Below are 21,978 nucleotides of genomic sequence, written 5' to 3'. Positions count from 1 at the left end.
ATAAATCTCCTATCATTGGGTATTTTATGGTATGTGCTTTAGTTTGCTAGGGCTTTCATAACAAAGTATGACTGGGTGGTTTAAACAACAAATTAATTTTCTCGCAGTTCTGGAAGTTTGGGATCAAAGTACCAGCAGGACAGGTTCTCTCTGGGGGCTGTAAGGGAAGCGCCTACTCCAGGCCTCTCCTTGGCACACAGTAGCCTTCTCCTCCATTTGTTCTCAACTTGTCTTTCCGCTCTGTGTCTTGTCCAAATTTCTGCTTTTTTTTAGTGTCGCAATCGGCAAAGGTGCGACATCTGCAGTCAAGGAGAGAAATAAAGAACATCCAAGTGCTTCTGCCCTTTTCAATGCTTTATTCACTCAAAATCATTCAATACAATTTCACTCAATAGGTTATTAATCAAGGAATGACAATCCTTAATGCTGGGCACTGCAGCAGACATAATCAATTCACAGCAAACAATTCTAAGTGAACTCTAAGCACTGCAAACACACTTAATCATGACAGACCTACTACAGACACCCTCTGCTAAGCTCAAGGGCCAGGTCTAAAGTCTTAAGTCTTAGGTCTGAAGTCCAGTAGAAACACACTCACTCAGACCACAGCGATCAGGTCAGCAACCGATGGGGGCCTGTTCTGGAGTGAAGTTGATGGCTGGTTGAGGAGCGATCGTAAGGAGACGTCCTGTTCTCACCAGAGTCAAGAGGCTGCAGTAGAGTTTGAGAGAACTGAGGATGATGCAGAGGATCAGGCAGATGACGAGAAGAGTTGGGATGTCAGTCCGGATCCTCATCAGGCTCTCAGGCTTGTGTGCATCAATGTCTGATGGCTGAATGTCTGTCCTTTTGCTCCATTATTTATACTAATTTTTGGAGCTTCTGCTCCCCCTTTGGGTCCCTATCAGCTGTTACCAGGTTTCTTAGTGTTGTTTTCCAAGACACAAGGTTTGGTAGCTTCTGCCCTGATTTTACACTTTTGACTCTTCACAGGGGTAAGGCAAATGACTTGTTTATACCAAGTGGCTTGTTTATGACTTGTTTACCAGGCTATGCCTGATGACATAGTGGAGGGCTCTGTAGGTTTGTGCCTAGGGAGACTGCAGATTTTTAAGGCCTAAGGCCATCCTTACATATAGACACCAGCCATACTGAATTAGAGCCCATCCTAATGACCTCATTTTAGTTTAACTACATATTTAAAGACTTTATCTCCAAGTACAGTTACATCCTGAGGTATAGGAGCTAGAATTTAACATAGGAATTTTGGAGGGGAACATAATTCAGTCCATAACAGTATGTAAATTACACCTTAATAAAGTGGTTTTAAAATATATATATTAATTGTGTACTTTCTAGGTTCTAAATCTGATGCTCTTTACATATATCATCTCATTTGATCTTCTCAATAATACTATGAGGTAAATAATTATGCCCACATTAGACACGAGGAAAGGCACAGAGAGGTTAAATAACTTGCCTGTGGTCACAAAGCCTGTAAGGAGTAGAGCTATGATTTAAGAAGTTTCACTCCCAGAGCCCATACTTTTAATCCCTATACGATCACCCACAGTATCCAGATAAAGCAGACACTGTAAATCAGTCCTCTCTCAGAAGCTTTGAAATCTCAATTGTCTGCAAGAGAAAACTGAGTTTCAGAGAAATTAAGTAACTTGCCCACAGAGTCACTATAATCCCAGTGACTTGGGAGGCTGGAGCAGAGTCTAAAACAGGGTTTCCCTGAAACTGAAGTTGTTTCTAAATATTACGGCATATCTAGTTTTGTAGAACTGTGGTTCTCACCATTTTTGATGCAAGAGTTCTAGGACTAGAAAATAAAATCTCTTGGCATATAAATGGTGCTAAAAAAAAATTAGTTGTGGAATGAATGAGAACATAGTGGAAAGGGGTGGTCTGTGGTTTCAACCTTACTGTGATGGACAAAGAGACTGCCTACAGCCTGAGATTCCTGAGATTATTTGAGCCATACATACATCTGGGGTTTTGTGTGTGTGTGTGTGTGTGTGTGTGTGAGAGAGAGAGAGAGAGAGAGAGAGAGAGAGAGAGAGAGAGACCTCATGTTGCCCAGGCTGGCCATAGTCCTGCCTTGAACTCTGGGCTCAAACAGTCTTCCAGCCTCAGCTTCCCAGTATCTGGGACTATGGCCTGTAACTGTGCCCAGTCAAGGGATCATCTTGTTCATGATACAATTCTCTAGAAGATACCTCAACTGAGTAAATTTGTTTGGGTAAATAGGCATCTTCACAGTCTGCTGGTTCCAGTGCAAATTGGGATAAACTTCATTGGGCAATCTGGTGACATGTATCAAAAACCTTAAACACACACACACACACACACACACACACATCTCTTATGTCCCAATAATTCCTCATCTAAGAATTTGTGTTAGCTGGGTGTGGTAGCACACAACTATGTGAGAGGCTGAGGCAGGAATATGACAAATTTCAAGGGCAGCCTGGGCAACTTAGTGAGACCCTGTTTCGAAATAAAAAATAAGAAGGGGTGGGATGTAGTTCAGTAGTAGAGTACCCCTGGGTTCAATTTCCAGTAACCACCCCCCCCAAAAAAAATCTGTATTGTTAACACACTAGTAAACCAAATCCAACTTACAGCAAGCAAAGAGTATGTACCTCTACTGTTAAAATCTCTTTCCTGTTCAACCTGAATATACTTGCCTAAAAATTGAGAAATTTGCCAGGTGTGGTGGCACACTCCTATAATCCCAGCAGCTCAGGAGGCTGAGGTAGGAGGATCTTGAGTTTAAATCTAGCCTCAGCAATTTAGTGAGGCTCTAAGCAACTCAGTGAGACCCTGTTTCTAAATAAAATACAATATTGGGCTGATGAGTGCCCCTGAATTCAATCCCCAGTACCAAAATATAAATATATAGAAAGAAAGGAAGAAAGAAAGAAAGAAGAAAGAAAGAAATTGAGAAATTAATCTAGTATTAAATCTAAAGAAATAAAATATGCTACCAGCACTAAATCAACTCTCTCATTAGTCTCAACTTCCTAAGAAGGGAAAGTCAGTAGAAAGTCTGAAGAGTCCTATATGACTCTGATGATCTTGTAATGCTTAACAGCATTTCCCAGTAGTTTTCTCAGAGGTTTGGACAGCCCAAGACTCTCCACATTAAAATATACTTTGGAGTCCTCTTGTGATCCAGTACACCACCCAGTGGTTATCACAGGATCCAGAACTATCTAGCAAATATCTAGCAAATAGGGATATGACAGACGATTTCAAGTTTAAAAGTATGCTAATCCTAAAAAGAAAATTAAATCATTCAAGAACAAAGGTATATTTACTGTATCATAAGCTACAGGCATGTATTACATTTCATGTTATACTGTCTAATATGTATTTAGCACCTACAATGTGTCAGGAACTGTCCAAAATACTCTACCTCTTCTCATTCAGTCCTTAGTGGAGGAAACAGACTTGGAGAAGTTTCTCACCTTGCTGATAGGTCTGTCTGATGACCAAACCCTTGATCTTCAGGGGAAATTCTAGCTATTTATAACCATACTTGAGAACATCTTATTCTGATCTATTCCTATTTTCAATCATTCTCACTTCTAAAAGAAAAGACAAAAATAATTTATAAATATTAGGAAAAACTGGAAACAAACCAAATGTCCAATAATAAAAGAATAATTATAGCACAGTCATGGAATGAAATGATAGGCAGTTCTTTTCTAGAGGGGGAGGGAACACTGGGGTTTGAACTCAGGGGCACTAGACCACTGAGCCCCATCCCTAGCCCTATTTTATGTTTTACTTAGAGATAGGGTCTCACTGAGTTGTTTAGCACCTCACTTTTGCTGAGGCTGGTTTTGATCCTCCTGCCTCAGCCTCCGGAGCTGCTGGGCCTGGAGGCATGTGCCACTGTGCTTGGCTGATAGGCAGTTCTACTTGATGATGTTTTTTTTTTTTTTTTTTTTTTTTTTTTTGTGGTGCCAGAGATTGAACCCAGGGCCTTGTGCATGCAAGGAAAGCATTCTACAAACTGAGCTATAGCCCCAGCCCTGATGATAACAGTAATTAAAAATTATTGTTCTAGATAAAGTTCATGCCATATAATATTCAATGAAAAAAGGCAAAAATTAAAACCAGTTACATGGCAGTTCACAGAATAAATGCAAACAGACAATAAGTATATGAAAAGATACTAGATCTCTGTAAGAGTTTAAAGAAATGCAAAGCAACAATGAAATATTTTTCACCCAAGAGAATGGCAAAAAGAGCCAGGCACAGTGGTGCATGCTTGTAATCCCAGCTTCTTGGGAGGCTGAGGCAGGAGAATCTTGAGTTCAAAGCCAGCCTCAGCAATTTAGCAAGACTCTAAGCAACTCAATGAGACCCTGTCTCTAAATAAAATACAAAAAAGGGCTGAGGATGTGGCTCAGTGATTAAGTGTCCTTGGGTTCAATTCCTAGTACCAAAAAAAAAAAAAGAGAGAGAGAGAGAGAGAGAATGGCAAAAAGTGGGCCAGGGAGTAGAGAAGCCGACATTCTAATGCAAACTTGTTGAAATTAATAATTGGTACAAATTTGGGGAACAAATTTGCCAATATCATTAAGTTTAAAAATGCATACACTGCTGGGCATGGTGATGCATGAAAAAAGGCAAAAAATAAAACCAATTACATGTTACATGGCAGTTCACAGAAAAAGAAATGCAAACAAACAATAAGTGTATGATAAGTCATTGGTCTGTAACCCCAAAGACTCAGGAGGCTGAGACAGGAGGATTGCAAATTTGAGGCCAGCCTTGAACCTTGGCAACTTAATGAGGTTCTGTCTTAAATGAAATAAAAAATTATAAAAGGACTGGAGATTAAGCCACCTGGGTTCAATCCCCAATACCACAAAACAAACAAATGAACAAACAATAACAATCCCCTAATACATTGCTCCCTAATAGCTTCTAGAATTTTTTTTTAATGGAAATACATACATGGTCATTACAGCACTGATTATAACAGCAAAAAAAGAAAGAAAAAAAAAAACAAAGAAACAACTTAAGTGTTCCTCAATAGTCAAATACACAGGCAACCCTTAAAATAATTTACGCAGGTTTCTTGTGCTTATTTGCAAAAATACATACATTAATCAGGGTCCAGCTTGGGGAAGACAACACTTACGACAGGTAATTCAATAGGTGGAACTTAAAGTAGGAATAAATTACCAGAGTTGAGGCCAACTTTTTGTATCCAGAGAGTGGTGATCCAGGGACAGGGGCTGCCCTATGGGTCTTGGCACAGGTAGGGCCCACAGTATTCTATCCAAAGCCTCACTTCCATCTAAAGCCCTCCTTTTACTCTCTCTGCTTTTCATTCTCTCTCTGTAACCAGCCTTACTCTCCTCCATCTACATAAATGCACCACCTCTAGTTCCAGCATTACTAATGGCTGAGCATAATCCTAGGTGACAATCTGATTGGTCCAGATTGGGTTCAGCATCCACCCAAATCTAATGCAGTCAGAGCAAGAGGTCACATAATAGAAACATGGCCACAGGACTCATTTCAGTGGGTAAGGGTTACAGTTCTCACCAGAGGAGCCTAAATTAGGAGATCCTATCTCCTACTAACAGCATGGGCAACTGGGTTGGCACTAATGCCATTTACCAGGGTAAGCAATTCATGGTGGGGAGATTGAAATAGGGGATGATAACTTCAATTGTGGACATAATCAATCAACAGAATACCCAAGTGCATCTTCTAGGAAGTAATTAAATGTACAGTCTGGAGCTCATTATAGGAATCTGGGCTAGAAATCTAGGTTTGGGACAGTTAACCTCAAAACAGTATTTAAAACCATGAGCAACAACTGTCATGTATAACTAAAAAGAACAAATAAAAAATTAAAAAAAAATAAAATCATGAGCAAGTAACAATTTTTTAAAAGTTGGTTCAGGAGAGACCCCTCAGAGAATAAAAAATTATAAGATGAACAGAGGAAGTGGAAATGCTGAGAGAGACTGAGAAGAACTGGTCAAGCTGGGCACTGTGGCACACACCTGTAATCCCAGTGGCTAGGGAGGAGAATCTTTAAGTTCAAAGCCAGCCTCAGCAACTTATCAAGGCCCTAAGCAACTCAGTGAGAACTTATCTCTAAATAAAATATTTTAAAAAGGCTGGGGATGTGACTCAGTAGTAAAGTACCCCTGGAACCAAAAAAACAAAACAAAAACAAACAAACAAACAAATGGTCAAAATGACTAGAGAAAAAAAAGGGAGAAATAGAAACAAAACAAACAAACAAACAAAAAATCATAGTGATAGAAAGGAAAGAGAAAGGAAGTTCCAGGTTAAAAAAAAAGTTGGTCCATTTCCATCAAAAGTTATTAAGAGGTTAGCTAAGAGAAACCCTAAAGACGTCTGATGAAGTACGCAGCATAATGAAGGTCAAGTCAAGGCCAAACTGCAATGTATTTAGGTTAGGAAATAAATTTCTCTTGAGTGAATCTTTCTGCAACACACATGAAATCAGGCAGGTCGACGAGCATTGGGTGAGATTAAATAGAAAATGAGTCAGTGTGCTTGTACTTCATAGTTCTTCTACGATTCCTTTTTAAGGGTAACTTGGACTAATATAGTCAATTCAGAACTTTTACAAGCACCTGATCTCAAACTGAATTCATAGAGCTCCCTCTTGGGGTCAGTGACTCTTGTGCATTCTGAATCTAGCAAAACAGTGTAAGAAGCATCAGTCAGATATAAAAATAACTTAGTTATGGTCATTAAACACCAAAACACATGGTATAAATTTGTGTAGTCTCCTAAAGTCTTAGGTATAGAAACAATCCTAGCATACAGAATGAGATCCCCATGAATGGCCCCATTTTAGGCCAAATCTAGTGATTTTTCACTTTGGACACAGGAACTATGTACTCATTTATGATACAGGGACAGGAAAGGACAAGACTCTGGTCCAGCCTTGGGACAGGCTAGCACACAGTAGGCAAAGCCAAGACCTGCAAGTAGACTTGTGCCTGATGCAGAACAGAATTAAGTGTTGGAGAAAAATAAATAAAATTCCAGCAACAGACTTGGGAGGCTGAGGTGGAGGTTTGCAAGTTCTAGGCAAGCCTCAACAACTTAGTAAGAGCCTAAGTAACTCAATGAGACTCTGTCTCAAAAAATAAAAAGAGCTGGGGATGTGGTTCAGTGGTTAAGCACCCCTGGGTTCAATTCCAGGTTATCCCCTTCTCCCCCACTTCACACTGCCCTGGGGTGGGTGGGGGAAAGTCAGCAACAATTTACTGAACACTTATTAGAAGGGAGACATGCCAAATGCTTTACATATAATTATTAGGATAAAGAAGAATGAATCCTCTCCCTTTTTTCACTAAGAAGCCATGAAAGATGGGAAAAAAGTAGAGTTAAAAATCCTAAAAACGACTGGGGCTGTAGCTCAGTGGTAGGATGGTTGCCTAGCTCGTGGGAGGCACTGCGTTTGATCCTCACCACCACATAAAAATAAATAAAGGTGGTGGAATGAGATAGTCATCATTACCCTAAGAAGTACATGTATGAAGACATGAATGGTGTGACTCTACTTTGTGTACAACCAGAGACATAAAAAAATTGTGCTCTATATGTATTTTTTTTAAAATATTTATTCTCAAGCTTTAGGTGGATACAATATCTTTATTTTACATTTATGTGGTGCTGAGGATCAAACCCGGTGCCTTGTGCTTGCTAGGTGAGCACTCTACCACTGAGCCACAACCCCAGCCCCGCTCTCTATATAAAATATGAATTGAAATGTATTCTGCCGTCATGTATAACAAATTAGAATAATAAATAAATAAATAAAGGAAGGTACTGTGTCCATCTACAACTAAAAATATTAAAAAACAAAAACCTAGGTTCCCAACTAGACCTGGGATTGATTCCAGCTCTCCTTTTACAGAGGAATGAACCACAACAAGAGACAAACACAAGGCTGTGGAATCTCAGAGGAAGGCCAGCTCATTTGGGCAGGGAACAACTTCCATATATACTTCCAAAATATCATATATAGGATTCATCCATACAACCCCATATGGCTTAGGTTCAACCATGTGAGACACCCATCAGCCTAGGAAAGATTCTAACCCAGGGAAAGATGAAGAATGTGAGATTTAAGCAAGTTCAGAGTACATTTAAGAAATGAGGTGAAGATCTTACTGATTGAAATGGAAGTTGTGTATAAAAGTTTTTTTTTTTTAACTTGGAAATTTATTTTTAATTTACCCTGAAGGCCCTTCCACTTATGCCTAACAGGAAGTCTTTGTAAATTCAACTAAATGTTGACACAATCCTGCTGAAGACCATTATGTAAGGCATCATAGGGTGAGAAAATTCCCTTATATTCCTAATTTGTTCAATGTTTTATCCTAAAAGAATGTTGGATTTTTGTCAAATGTTTTTTCTGCATTTATTGAGATGATCATGTGTTCTTTTGTCCTTTATTCTATTTTACAGTGTATGTATTAGTTTGTTAGGGCTGCTATAACAAAGTACAGAAATTTATTTTCTGGAAGTTAGAACTCTGAGTTCAAGGTGTGGGCATGGTGGTTTCTTCTGAGGCCTCTCTACGTGGTTTGTGGCTGGCTGTCATCTCTCTGTATCTTCAGATGATCTCCCTCTGTGCATATATGCATCCTAATCTCCTTTTATATGGATCTAAATCATTCTGGATTCGGGCCCACCCTTGTGGCCCCTGTGTTAATTCAGTTACCTCTTTCAGGGAGCAGTGGTGCACACCATAATTCCAGTGCCTCAGGAGGCAAGGATCGAAAGCCTGAGGCCTGTCTAGCAATTTAGCAAGGTCCTAAGCAATTTAGCAAGACCCTGGCTCAAGATAAAAAAAAAGGGGTGGGGGTTGGCGGGGATATACCTCGGTGAGTGCTCCAGGCTCAATCCCTAGTACCAAAAATTAAAAAAATAATAATTTTTTTAAATTAAATTACCTCTTAAACGACACTTTAAATATAAATACACTTTGAGGTGCTGGGGCTTTCAACTTCAACATATGAATTTGGGGGGATAACTCAGCTCATAACTGTGTATTAAATAGATTGACTTTACATATTAAACTAGCCTTGAGTTTTGGGGCTGAATCCCACTTGATGATAAAATCATTTAATCCCTTTTCTATGTTGGATTTGGTTTGCTAAGGGTTTTGCAAATAGCTAGCATAGCATGATTATCTTTATTCCTATCAAAGTGCTTTTATATATGCTATTTCATTCACTCTTAAACAGAATTTCATGAGGCAGATAGTATACTCATATTCACTCTAGGAAACTGAGGCTCGAGAAAGTTGATTTTCCCCTAATTCTAAATCTGCATACTATAAATGGGAATTAAAATTACAGACGAGGAGAGCACTTAGGGAGATGAAAGAAGGCTCAGGATTTGGTGAGAACAAAGAGAAACTTTGTGTGGATGGAAGTTTATGGAGTCAATTGAATGGCGTCAGGGATCTTAATGATGTAAGAACTGAGGGCATCTACCAATGTATAGAGTAAATAGATTTGTGTTTGCAATTCATGCACAGAATTGAACCAAGTAGGGGGTGACAACACTCATTAATTTTGAGAACATGATTTGATGAACTTCATTGGAGGAAGAATAAACCAAGATTTTGCAGAGAGAATTTGGCTATATGAGTAACAGTAAACCCAAATTTATAGATTCCTCCTTTTCTGGAAAGTCAGGTTTCTTGAAGAGTGAGTTTCCAAGTTGATTTCCAGTTCACACATTCTTCTCTAAATCCTGGTGGAGCTACACCATGATACTTAAGTATCCACAGCTGCTCAGTTAGGGGTGAAAGCTGAATTCAAATTCTACCTCTGGCCCCAACAGATAGTGTGACTTTGGAAAAAATTTAATTTCTTCAAGACTTTGTCCCTTATCAAATAAGAGAATGGAATGAGATGTTCCTAGAGCTCCCTCACAGTTCTGGAACTATTCAGTTAGTGAATAACCTGATATTTTCAAATAGCAATGATGAATAATATACTACGGGCAGGTGAAGGAAATACTGAAAAGCACTGAAGCCTGTTGAGGACAGTTAATTTAAGGTAAGTTGACAATGAAAGTGAGAAAAAGTAAACAGAACAGGGTGGGGGTGGGGAGGGCTTCTCAGTTGGGATTTGTATAGGGCACATTACATAAGGCTACTGGAACCTAGCATGCCAATTAATTAAAACTTATTTTAATTAAAAGTAACTAAATCTAATTAAAAAGCAGAGAGTACAGGCTTAAGCAGAAGATGGATTTAACCCTATTTTCTATGAGAATCCTAATGTTATCCTAGTTCCCTGGATGATGCACTGAAGGGCAAGGATCTTACTATTAAGACCTCCAGTAAAGATACTGATGAAGTCTTTTTTTTTTTTTTTTTTTTGTAACTGGGATTTACTCAGGGGCACTTGGCCACTGAGCCACATCCCCAGCCCTATTTTGTATTTTATTTAGAGACAGGGTCTCACTGAGTTGCTTAGCACTTTGCTATTGTTGAGGCTGGCTTTGAACTCATGATCCTCTGGCCTCAGCCTCCCCAGCAGCTGGAATTACAGGCCTGAGCCACTGTACCTATCTAAAATACTGATAAAGTCTTGAATCCTTGGTCCCTTACATCATTTCTTTGAACTGTCATGTAACATTTTGTTATGATCTGGTTCATAGGAGGCAATGTTTTGATAAAGACATCTGTTCTCCTGTTTCATTTAATTTTTAAACTACTTCCCCTTCCTTTTCACCTAAATGATAAATATTCTTTTGTAAAAAAATCCAAACACTTAAACAAAAATGTAGTGACATTCCCTGTAATAATTCTTCCTGTTGTTAAGATTGGTGAAAATTCCACCAAGTTATTTTTGTCTGGATATCCTAATTTATTATAATATTATCTACAAAAATGGGAATATGAACACTTTTTCAAATTGCTTTCCCCACTCCTCTTACTAACCAGCATAATATAGATTTTTTTTTATGTCAGGCATATAAATTTGTTTTTTTCATTTTGATAGCAGCAAAGAATTCCATTACATCACTATATATCATAGTTACCAAGCTCCTATTGGTAGATATTTGCCTGATCCCATTTTTTTTTCTGTTATTTACTGCAAATGATGCTACAGTGAGCATTCTTGTACATATCTTGCACATTTGTACAAATGCTTCTAAATAGTCTATTCTTGAAAGTCTCGTTGCTTTCAGTGAAAAGTTAAACAAATATAAACTTTACAAGTCAAATTGTTGAGTCAGAATGTTTTAGTAGATATACAAGTGAAATTCTGAGAGTACTTGAGTAGATATTGCCAGATAGTCCTCCAGAACCCCATCATTGTGTGAGAGTAGCTGTTTCCCTGAGCCTCTTGCTAGCACTAGTTAGCCTTGGATTATTATTAATTTAATTTAATTTTTTTTTTTTGCGGTGGAGAGGTGGGGGGGTGGTAGGGGTGGTGGGGGAGTGAGTGGTGGAGGTGGGGGTGGGGGGGTTGGCACCTGGGGGTTTGGTGAGGAGGTGGGGTTGGTGGGGTGGGTCTGTTTTGATTTTGTTTTTAAAAATCTTTCCGAGATGTAAAGTTAACAAACACAAATATGGAATATCTGGGTAAATTTGAATTTTATTTTTTAATTTTTTTATATCAATAATTTTATTTTATTTTTTTTTTATTGTTGGTTGTTCAAAACATTACATAGTTCTTGATATATCATATTTCACACTTTGATTCAAGTGGGTTATGAACTCCCATTTTTACCCCGTATACAGATTGCAGAATCACATCAGTTACACTTCCATTGATTTATATATTGCCATACTAGTGTTTGTTGTATTCTGCTGCCTTTCCTATCCTTTACTATCCCCCCTCCCCTCCCCTCCCCTCCCCTCTTCTCTCTCTACCCCCTCTACTGTAATTCATTTCTCCCCCTTGTATTATTTCCTCTTGTATGTAATTTTGTATACCCCTGAGGGTCTCCTTCCATTTCCATGCGATTTCCCTTCTCTCTCCCTTTCCCTCCCACCTCTCATCCCTGTTTAATGTTAATCTTCTTCTCATGCTCTTCGTCCCTACTCTGTTCTTAGTTACTCTCCTTATATCAAATAAGACATTTGGCATTTGTTTTTTAGGGATTGGCTGGCTTCACTTAGCATAATCTGCTCTAATGCCATCCATTTCCCTCCAAATTCTATGATTTTGTCATTTTTAATGCAGAGTAATACTCCATTGTGTATAAATGCCACATTTTTTTTATCCATTCGTCTATTGAAGGGCATCTAGGTTGGTTCCACAGTCTTGCTATTGTGAATTGTGCTGCTATGAACATCGATGTAGCAGTGTCCCTGTAGCATGCTCTTTTTAGGTCTTTAGGGAATAGACCGAGAAGGGGAATATCTGGGTCAAATGGTGGTTCCATTCCCAGCTTTCCAAGAAATCTCCATACTGCTTTCCAGATTGGCTGCACCAATTTGCAGTCCCACCAACAATGAACAAGTGTACCCTTTTCCCCACATCCTCGCCAGCACTTGTTGTTGTTTGACTTCATAATGGCTGCCAATCTTACTGGAGTGAGATGGTATCTTAGGGTGGTTTTGATGTGCATTTCTCTGACTGCTAGCGATGGTGAGCATTTTTTCATGTACTTGTTGATTGATTGTATGTCCTCCTCTGAGAAGTGTCTGTTCAGGTCCTTGGCCCATTTGTTGATTGGGTTATTTGTTATCTTATTGTCTAATTTTTTGAGTTCTTTGTATACTCTGCATATTAGGGCTCTATCTGAAGTGTGAGGAGTAAAGATTTGTTCCCAGGATGTAGGCTCCCTATTTACCTCTCTTATTGTTTCTTTTGCTGAGAAAAAACTTTTTAGTTTGAGTAAGTCCCATTTGTTGATTCTAGTTATTAACTCTTGGGCTATGGGTGTCCTATTGAGGAATTTGGAGCCCGACCCCACAGTATGTAGATCGTAGCCAACTTTTTCTTCTATCAGATGACGTGTTTCTGATTTGATATCAAGCTCCTTGATCCATTTTGAGTTAATTTTTGTGCATGGTGAGAGAAAGGAATTCAGTTTCATTTTGTTGCATATGGATTTCCAGTTTTCCCAGCACCATTTGTTGAAGATGCTATCCTTCCTCCATTGCATGCTTTTAGCCCCTTTATCAAATATAAGATAGTTGTAGTTTTGTGGATTGGTTTCTGTGTCCTCTATTCTGTACCATTGGTCCACCCGCCTGTTTTGGTACCAGTACTATGCTGTTTTTGTTACTATTGCTCTGTAGTATAGTTTGAAGTCTGGTATCACTATACCGCCTGATTCACACTTCCTGCTTAGCATTGTTTTTGCTATTCTGGGTCTTTTATTTTTCCATATGAATTTCATGATTGCTTTCTCTATTTCTACAAGAAATGCCGTTGGGATTTTGATTGGCATTGCATTAAACCTATAGAGAACTTTTGGTAATATTGCCATTTTGATGATGTTATTTCTGCCTATCCATGAACAGGGTATATTTTTCCATCTTTTAAGATCTTCTATTTCTCTCTTTAGGGTTCTGTAGTTTTCATTGTATAAGTCTTTCACCTCTTTTGTTAGGTTGATTCCCAATTATTTTATTTTTTTTGAGGATATTGTGAATGGAGTGGTTGTCCTCATTTCCATTTCAGAGGATTTGTCGCTGATATACAGGAATGCCTTTGATTTATATGTGTTGATTTTATATCCTGCCACTTTGCTGAATTCATTTATTAGTTCTAGTAGTTTTTTTGTAGACCCTTTTGGGTCTTCTAGGTATAGAATCATGTCATCTGCAAATAGTGATAATTTGAGTTCTTCTTTTCCTATTTTTATGCCTTTAATTTCTTTCGTCTAATTGCTCTGGCCAGTGTTTCGAGAACTATGTTGAACAGAAGTGGTGAGAGAGGGAATCCCTGTCTTGTTCCAGATTTTAGAGGGAATGCCTTCAATTTTTCTCCATTCAGAATGATGCTAGCCTGAGGCTTAGCATAGATTGCTTTTATAATGTTGAGGTAAGTTCCTGTTATCCCTAGTTTTTCTAGAGTTTTGAACATAAAGGGATGCTGTACTTTGTCGAATGCTTTTTCTGCATCTATCGAGATGATCATATGGTTCTTATTTTTAAGTCTATTGATGTGGTGAATAACATTTATTGATTTCCGTATATTGAACCAGCCTTGCATCCCAGGGATGAATCCTACTTGATCATGGTGCACAATTTTTTTGATATGTTTTTGAATCCAATTCGCCAGAATTTTATTGAGGATTTTTGCATCTAGGTTCATTAGAGATATTGGTCTGTAGTTTTCTTTCTTTGAAGTGTCTTTGTCTGGTTTAGGAATCAGGGTGATGTTGGCCTCGTAGAATGAATTTGGAAGTTCTCCCTCTTTTTCTATTTCCTGAAATAGCTTGAAAAGTATTGGTATTAGTTCCTCTTTAAAGGTTTTGTAAAACTCTGCTGTATACCCATCCGGTCCTGGGCTTTTCTTAGTTGGTAGTCTTTTGATGGTTTCTTCTATTTCCTCAATTGATATTGGTCTGTTTATGTTGTCTATATCCTCCTGACTCAATCTGGGCAGATCATATGACTTATTAAATTAAAAAAAAAAAAGAAAGATCAACCATCTACATCAAACAGAGGCATGTTTCTGGTCTCTTCTTTGGTATCATCAGTATTTATTTTCTCCACCCTACACGTATATTTGCTATTTAAATTTGCATATTCTTAAGGTTTAGCAACGTCAAGCATAATTACTGGTCATTTTTATGTCCTTTCAGTGAACTGTTTAAGTCTTTTGCTTCTTTCGCCAGTGTCTTTGTGTTCCTTAATGATTTGGAAGAATGTTATCTTGTGGAAGTAGACACTGTTATATATGTCCCAATGCTCCTGTAGATTACTTTTATTGTTTTTTTCCCTTTCAGAGTGTTTTATTTTTATGTAGTCCAATTTATCAAGTTGTGTCACTATGAGTTTCTCAAATCCCCTGGATGCCTTGTAGAAATGCAAATTCTCAAGCCTCTATGCCAGACTTCAGCTCGTTTCTCGGGGTAAAACTTGGGATTCTGTACTTTTTGTAAAAAGCTCCCCAGGGGATTTTCTTTCTCCTTTTCTGTTTTCCTCCTTTCTATTTCCCTCTCATATGTGCTTTCAAACTTTTATATTACCCAATGATCAGTGTTGAAGAATTTGCTAAAATTATTAAAATTATCAGAATACTGAAGTAAACATGCTAACGATGCAATTGGAAGCTACTGTCATCGGCTCAAAGAGTGCACTGATGGGATAAGGTCAAAATGATATGCTTTTTCAGTTACTGACTTCACAAAGAAGAAAAAAGAAAAATTGTAATGATTTCCTGTGACATAAAAAGAATTATGGAGGGCTGGGGATGTGGCTCAAGCGGTAACGCGCTCGCTTGGCATGCGTGCGACCCGGGTTCGATCCTCAGCACCATATACCAACAAAGATGTTATTGTGTCTGCCGAGAACTATAAATAAATAAATAAATATTAAAAAAAAAAGAATTATAGAAATCCACAAGAATATTCAAAAATATAGAATATACTAAAGAATTCTCATGAACCTAACCTGGTGCATGCCTGTAATTCCAGCCACTCAGGTGGCTGAGCCAGAAGGATCACAAGTTTGAGGCTAGCCCGAACAACTTAGTAAGAACATGTCTCAAAATAAAACATAAAAAGGGCTGGTGATATAATTCAGTATACAGTGCCCCTGGGTTCAACCCCCCCAGTAGTGGGGGGATGGGCGCAGAAATTCCCACATATTTATTACCTAGTTTCAACAATTATCCATCTATGGGCAATTTTGTTTCCTCTGCATCCTTCGTTCCCCAGGTTATTTTTTAAAAAGATTCCTAAACTCATTTGAATTTGAGATTTTCAGGTTTCATATTATCCTTAAAAAATTATTTCCAACTTCAAGAAAATATTTACTTGTGCTTTTTTTTCTAGCTAGTACATGTATAATCTAATTTTCTTTGGTTTTAATTTCAAGAGTTTGAAGTTGAAAATAAGAGATATTGGGGGTAATATTAAGGAATAGGTACTGGAAATGTCTTCTACAAGAGATTTCAAATATCTGTTCTTTAGAATTTTATCTAACAGTATTTAACACCAGACTTTTCTTTCTTTTTAGTACTAGGGATTGAAGCCAAGGGTTCTTTACCACTAAGCTACATCCCTAAGTCATTTTTATTTTGAGTTGCTGAGGCTGGCTTCAAATTTGCAATCCTCCTGCCTGAGCCTCCTGAGTTGCTGGGATTACAAGGATGTGCCACCATCCCTGACAACATCAGAATTTAATTATTAGTGTATTTTATGTCTTCTTCCTTCCATCCTCTTCTTCTATGGTAGTCTTCCTTCTACTTTCAATGTTGTTGCCCCCACCACATTCTACACAAGGGAAAACACAATGCCTGTCTGCATCTGACTTATTTTGCTTAATTTGATGTTTTCCAGTTCCACCATTTTCCTGCAAATGGCATTTCATTCTTTCTTATGGCTGTATAATACTCCATTGTGTGTGTGTGTGTGTGTGTGTATATATATATATAATATATAAATATAATATATAGAGTATATGTAATATATATAAATATAGTATATATTTATACTATATTTATATTTCCTCCATAATATGCTGAATTAATTCCTTTGGGTATACACCAAGTAGTGATATAGCTGGATATCAGTTCTATTTTTAGTTTTTTGAGAAACCTCCATACCGATTTCCTTAGTAGCTGTAATAATTGACATTTTCCACCAATAATGCATTTTTGTTGTGGTGGTGGTGGTGCTGGAGATGGAACCCAAGGCCTTGCGCGTGCTAGGTAAGTACTGTCTCACTGAGCCACATCCCCAACCCCAAGGTATTGCTTCTTGTATTCTTGATGATAGCCCTTCTGACTGGGGTAAGATGGAATCTTAGTGTAGTTTGATTTGCATTTCCCTGATGGCTAAAGATTCTGAACACTTTTTTTTCATATAATTATTGGCCATCTGTAAAAAAGTATCTGTTCAGTTCATTTGTCAATTTGTTTTGTGTATATTTGGTGTGTTTTGAGTTCTTCATTTACTCTGGATATTAGTCCTAGCAAGATTCTTATCTACAGTATTTGTCACCTGATGTTCATATTTAATGTTCTATTTATTTATTTAAGATTCTCATTTATTGCTTCCAATATAAAATATAAGTACATTAGAAACATTTTGAAAAGGAAGAAGATTCACCACGATAGTACAAAAATTGCTTCAGCATTTTGGTTTATTTCTTTAGGCTTCGGATTAATACGAAATACTGAGTGTTTCAAGCACTGTAGAGAAGACGGAAAAAGGCTACTTCTGTCCTAATTTTTTTTTTTCATTCTTCAAAGCATTTTTTTTCTTTCCAGCAGAAGACCAAAAACATTACAGAGTTACAAAGACTGATTCTTCAGTTTGCACAGCCTCTAATCAAAAGTTACTTTTTCTGCAAAGAACACAGTTCTACTGCTCAGAACAATTCTTGAAGGAAATCTAGGTACTACTGCCTTTCTGAGTTATCTAGGCAGAGAACTGGATCACAGCCCCTGCTTTGCATGCTCAGAATGTTTAACTGGTCAGAGTATGAAGTGGATGCAATTGGAGGCACCCAAACTCAGTATGAATGAGTGTCCATTAATTCTTCTTGATGAGGGAATTATTCCTTGCTAAATATACTTTTAGATTTGTAGAATGGGGCCATGAACTCTTGGGCTCAAGTGATTGTACTGCCTCAGCCTCTAAAGTAATTGAAACCACAGACAGCCAAGGGAGTCCCTTATGACCATTACCTAAAAAGTTGACAGTCCAAATGTACATGTGAAACTCATTCGGAGTCACCTTGACTGTACATCACCACTCTTGTTTGAAATGGAAAAATTTTATATGCAGAAAAGTGTTTAAACCTTTTCTTATATCTTCCAAGGGGAAATTCAAATTGTAACTTCTTGGTTTAGTATTTTAGATTCCCTTTTGTGCTTCTCATCTTTAAGCCCAAGCAATAATATGTGCTGGCACTTTAGGGAACATTTCATACTGCACATGGACACTCAAGATCAGCTTTAATTACAGGATGTTTTAAAGGAAGTTCGAGAAGTATTTAGGCATGAGCAACAATTAACAGTTCTAATGTTTTGAACATGAGAATTGAGTATATTGAGGCAGAGAGGCCCACAGCTATACATTACCCACCCATCTGAGTGATCACTGTGAACCAATATCGAGCTATGGTTTCTGAATCTACCTGTAAAATATGGATAACAGCATTACCTACATAGCTTAGAAATGTTTTATACGTGCACGCACACACACACACACACACACGTGTATTTACATATATAGAGATACAGATATATATATATATGTAATTTTATTCATTCATTGACATGCACGTAGGCTGGATTCCATAACTTGGCTATTATGAATTGTACCTTGATATACATAGGTATTTTGATCTTTAAAGAAGTGAGCTACCTAATTTATTGAGTATCCATTAATTTTTCTTGATGAGGGAATTATTCCTTGCTAAATATACTTTTAGATTTGTAGAATGGGGCCATGAGCTCTTGGGCTCAAGTGATTGTACTGCCTCAGCCTCTTAAGTAGTTGAAACCACAGACAACCAAGCTTGGCTGTTTACTTTTTGAGGAAATGCCAAACTACTTTCCAAAGTGGCCTCCTCATTTTATGTCTCCACTAGCAATGTATGAGAGTTCTAATTCCTCTGCAACCTCATTAATTTTGTGTTTGTTTTGTTTAAAATTATGGCCATGCTAGTGGGTATAAAGCAGTATCTTTCTGTGGTTATTTATATTCTCCTAAGGATGTTGAACATTTTCTCATGTGCTTTTGGCCATTTCTACATCCTCTTTGGGGAAATAGTTGATTCAAATACTTTGTCCATTTCTAAGTTGGGCTATTTTTTAATCATTGAGCTATAGGAGTTCCTTATAACTTCACAGGGAGATCCTTTCAAGATTATAGTTAACATAGTAATAAGAGCTGACAGAGGGCAAGACTGAGCCATAACAATGTATTTTGAACCCATATATCCATGCATGCACAGTCAGATCCGCCTAAATGGACCCTGATTTTAATGAATAGAGGGATAATCCCCCACATCAAAGTTTCTCAAGTAGAATGATAATTTTCCCTCATTATTTTTTTCTGATCTATCACCAGACCCTACCCTATACTGTGGGGAATTTTATCCTTAAGGGTCTAGCAGGCATTCCTCTAAAATATGGGGGAAGACTGAATGATCCCTGCCACAACTAAAAGAAGTGCCACCACCCTCAAGCTCTAGAGGACCCTTGCAGAAATTCCAAACCACAGAAACTTTTGCATGACCTTCATAATTCTTATAAAATACCACAACTTAAAAACAAAGCATTTCTTAAATAATGCTCTGAGGCCACAATACTATGGAAACATATTAATTGTCTTCAAAGAGGAAGAAACATACCAAAAAGGCAGAAATAGGATCTATAAGATACATTTATTGAATACTTACTGGGCATATTATATACAAAAGAGGTAGAAGGGGGCAAGTAAGAACTTGAATAAATAAAATATACATACTCATCACTAATTGCAACTACTACAGAAGTACAAAATTTGTACAAGTTATACATTATAATGAAATTTTGATGCTTGTCAAATGGAAAATAAGCTACTCATATATTCCAATAATTTTTTTTAAAAATTGTGCTTATCATACACTTTCCCTAAAATGGGTTTATAAAATGCCCAGCATCCATTCTTATTATACATATATATTTGTTATTAAAGATTGCTTGAATAGAACAAATGACATCATTGCTGAGAAATTCATGGTCAACAATGACATACAGTCCCTCTAAGAAACATCATAGCATTCGCAGTAAGTCCATTTCTCCATTGAAGTCCACCTTACTTTCAATTTAGTTTACTACCACGTTCTCCTCAGAACTGTTCATATGTCTTTTGTCTGATCATCTTCTTCAAGTTTCCTGATTTCATTTTTTAAACAATTTATAGTTTCACGACTTGCTTTTAATCTCTCCTTAAGCTCAGCAATTTCAAAGCTTGTTTTTTTCTTGGCAGCTTCTAATTTTTCTCTGGTTTTCACTTCAAGTTCTGCAACTAAGGAAACAAATAATTATACTGAATTAATTTTTCTCACAAGTCTAAGATGTTTCATAAATTTGGTATTTCCTTAGGTCAATGCTTTCATGATGAAATGTTACAATTTCAGATATATCATATCATATTAATCATGAACGGGCAGTGGAAGGTAAGGAAGTCTGAATTCCCAAGAGAGAATGTAAAACTTGTTTTTTTGTAGTTAAGAATGAAATTCTAGCCACTAACTCTGTTAAGGTTTTAAGACATTTGCTTGTTTTTTTTCCTAATACACATTAATTTGGAAGTAAGAGAGCATTGAAGTCTAAGAGACAGCAACTAATAAGAGCCAATTAAAAGTATACTTAAATTGATGTACAAGTGAAAAATTACATTTTAAAAATCCTGTTTTTTTTTTTTACAAAAGTATCAATAATTGTTTAGATTTGAATTCCAGTTCTACAAGTTATTAGTTGTGACACCTGAAGCAATTTCATCTCTCTGTGCTCATTTCCTCACTTACAAAACAGAAATTAGAATAACAAATACCTCATAGCATTGTTTTTTGAGAAGATTTTAGGTACCATTGTATGCTAGGCAAGTGCTTTATATCCTTAGCTCTTGAGAAGGTTTTAAATGAATTAATGTATATGAAGTACTCAGAAAACTGCCCGGTTCATAAAAAGCCTTATCACTTATTATGATGACAAAGGACCATTAAATAATATTTGAAAAATTCTATCCAGATACATAATAAATTGCTGCAAAATAGGATACATTTATTTAAATATGCCAGTTAGACAGTGTAACATAAATTATGTCACGAAGAAAAATGCCCGCTAGCACCCAACAGTGCCATCTTGTGGACATTTTAGGTAATTGTTGCTGGTAATTATTAAAGTATAGTCACATTTTCACAAATTTAGGGTGGTTACTAGTTGAAAACAGGATGGTTTGGTGAAAAAACACAACTGAGAAATCTGCTTTCTGATTGAGTTCAAAATACAAAAATACACCCTTAGCCCCTTATTAGCTAAATGTGGATATATCTCTTAAGTATCCCTCAATTTCTTCCTCTATATGATACAGTGAAAACTAGGTGTTTCTCAGGATTTGAGGATTAACTAAAATAATTACAAAGCATCTATCACATTAAAAAAACAGGTAGTAAATATGAGTACTTTGATTATTTTGCTTTTTGTTGTGTATTTTTTATTATACATTTTGTAACATAAACTCATGTATTGCCAAAACAATCCTTATATTTCTTCATGGCTTTTATTTTTTAAAATATGTATTTAAAAACAGGCATTAAATACATGATATAACATTAAAAGGCTAAATAGGCAGAGAGTGAAAAAGTACTTTCTTCCACTCCTACCCTTGTCCCCCACCATTTAGTGCTTCTTCCCACAGATAATCACTGTGAGGTTTTTCTGGTATCTTTCCAGAACAGTCTGTTGATATACATGCAAATATCCAACTGTTTTTTCTTTGTATCATAGTACACACATTGTTCTGGACCTTGCTGTTTCATTTTATAATACATTTATTAAGTTCATTTCATATCATAGAGATGTCTTATTCTTTTTAATGACTGTAGAAGTCTTCAATGAATGGATATACATGACCCATTTAGTCTGTCTTCTATGGATACAGAATATTTCCGCTACCCCCCCCCCTTTTTTTGGGACAGGTACGGGGTTTTGCTAAATTGCCCAGGCTGGGCTTGAATTTACAATCCTCCTGAAAGTCTCCCAAGTTGCTGGAATTACTCCACTTTTTTCTATTATA

General features: G+C 37.1%; 1 protein-coding gene across 2 annotated transcripts in view; it reads right to left on the bottom strand.

Annotated features, from left to right (window-relative positions):
• Window positions 1-214: 214 nt before the first annotated feature.
• The window catches only part of Yeats4 (YEATS domain containing 4), a 43,540-nt gene continuing 21,776 nt past the window's right edge, over window positions 215-21,978 (bottom strand). Inside the window, exon 7 of one of the 2 annotated variants that reach the window (XM_076853097.1) lies at window positions 215-299. In XM_076853097.1, the coding sequence (XP_076709212.1) occupies window positions 223-299 (77 nt within the window). In that variant the 3' untranslated portion in view covers window positions 215-222. Of the gene's footprint in view, window positions 300-19,560; window positions 20,206-21,978 lie in introns of those variants that run through there. The other variant, XM_076853096.1, reaches the window with a different exon arrangement.

This window comes from Callospermophilus lateralis, chromosome 4 (assembly GCF_048772815.1).
Source record: "Callospermophilus lateralis isolate mCalLat2 chromosome 4, mCalLat2.hap1, whole genome shotgun sequence".
NCBI lineage: Eukaryota > Metazoa > Chordata > Mammalia > Rodentia > Sciuridae > Callospermophilus > Callospermophilus lateralis.
The sequence above is the reverse complement of the archived record's forward strand: the minus strand, read 5'-3'. Positions and strand labels throughout refer to the sequence as shown.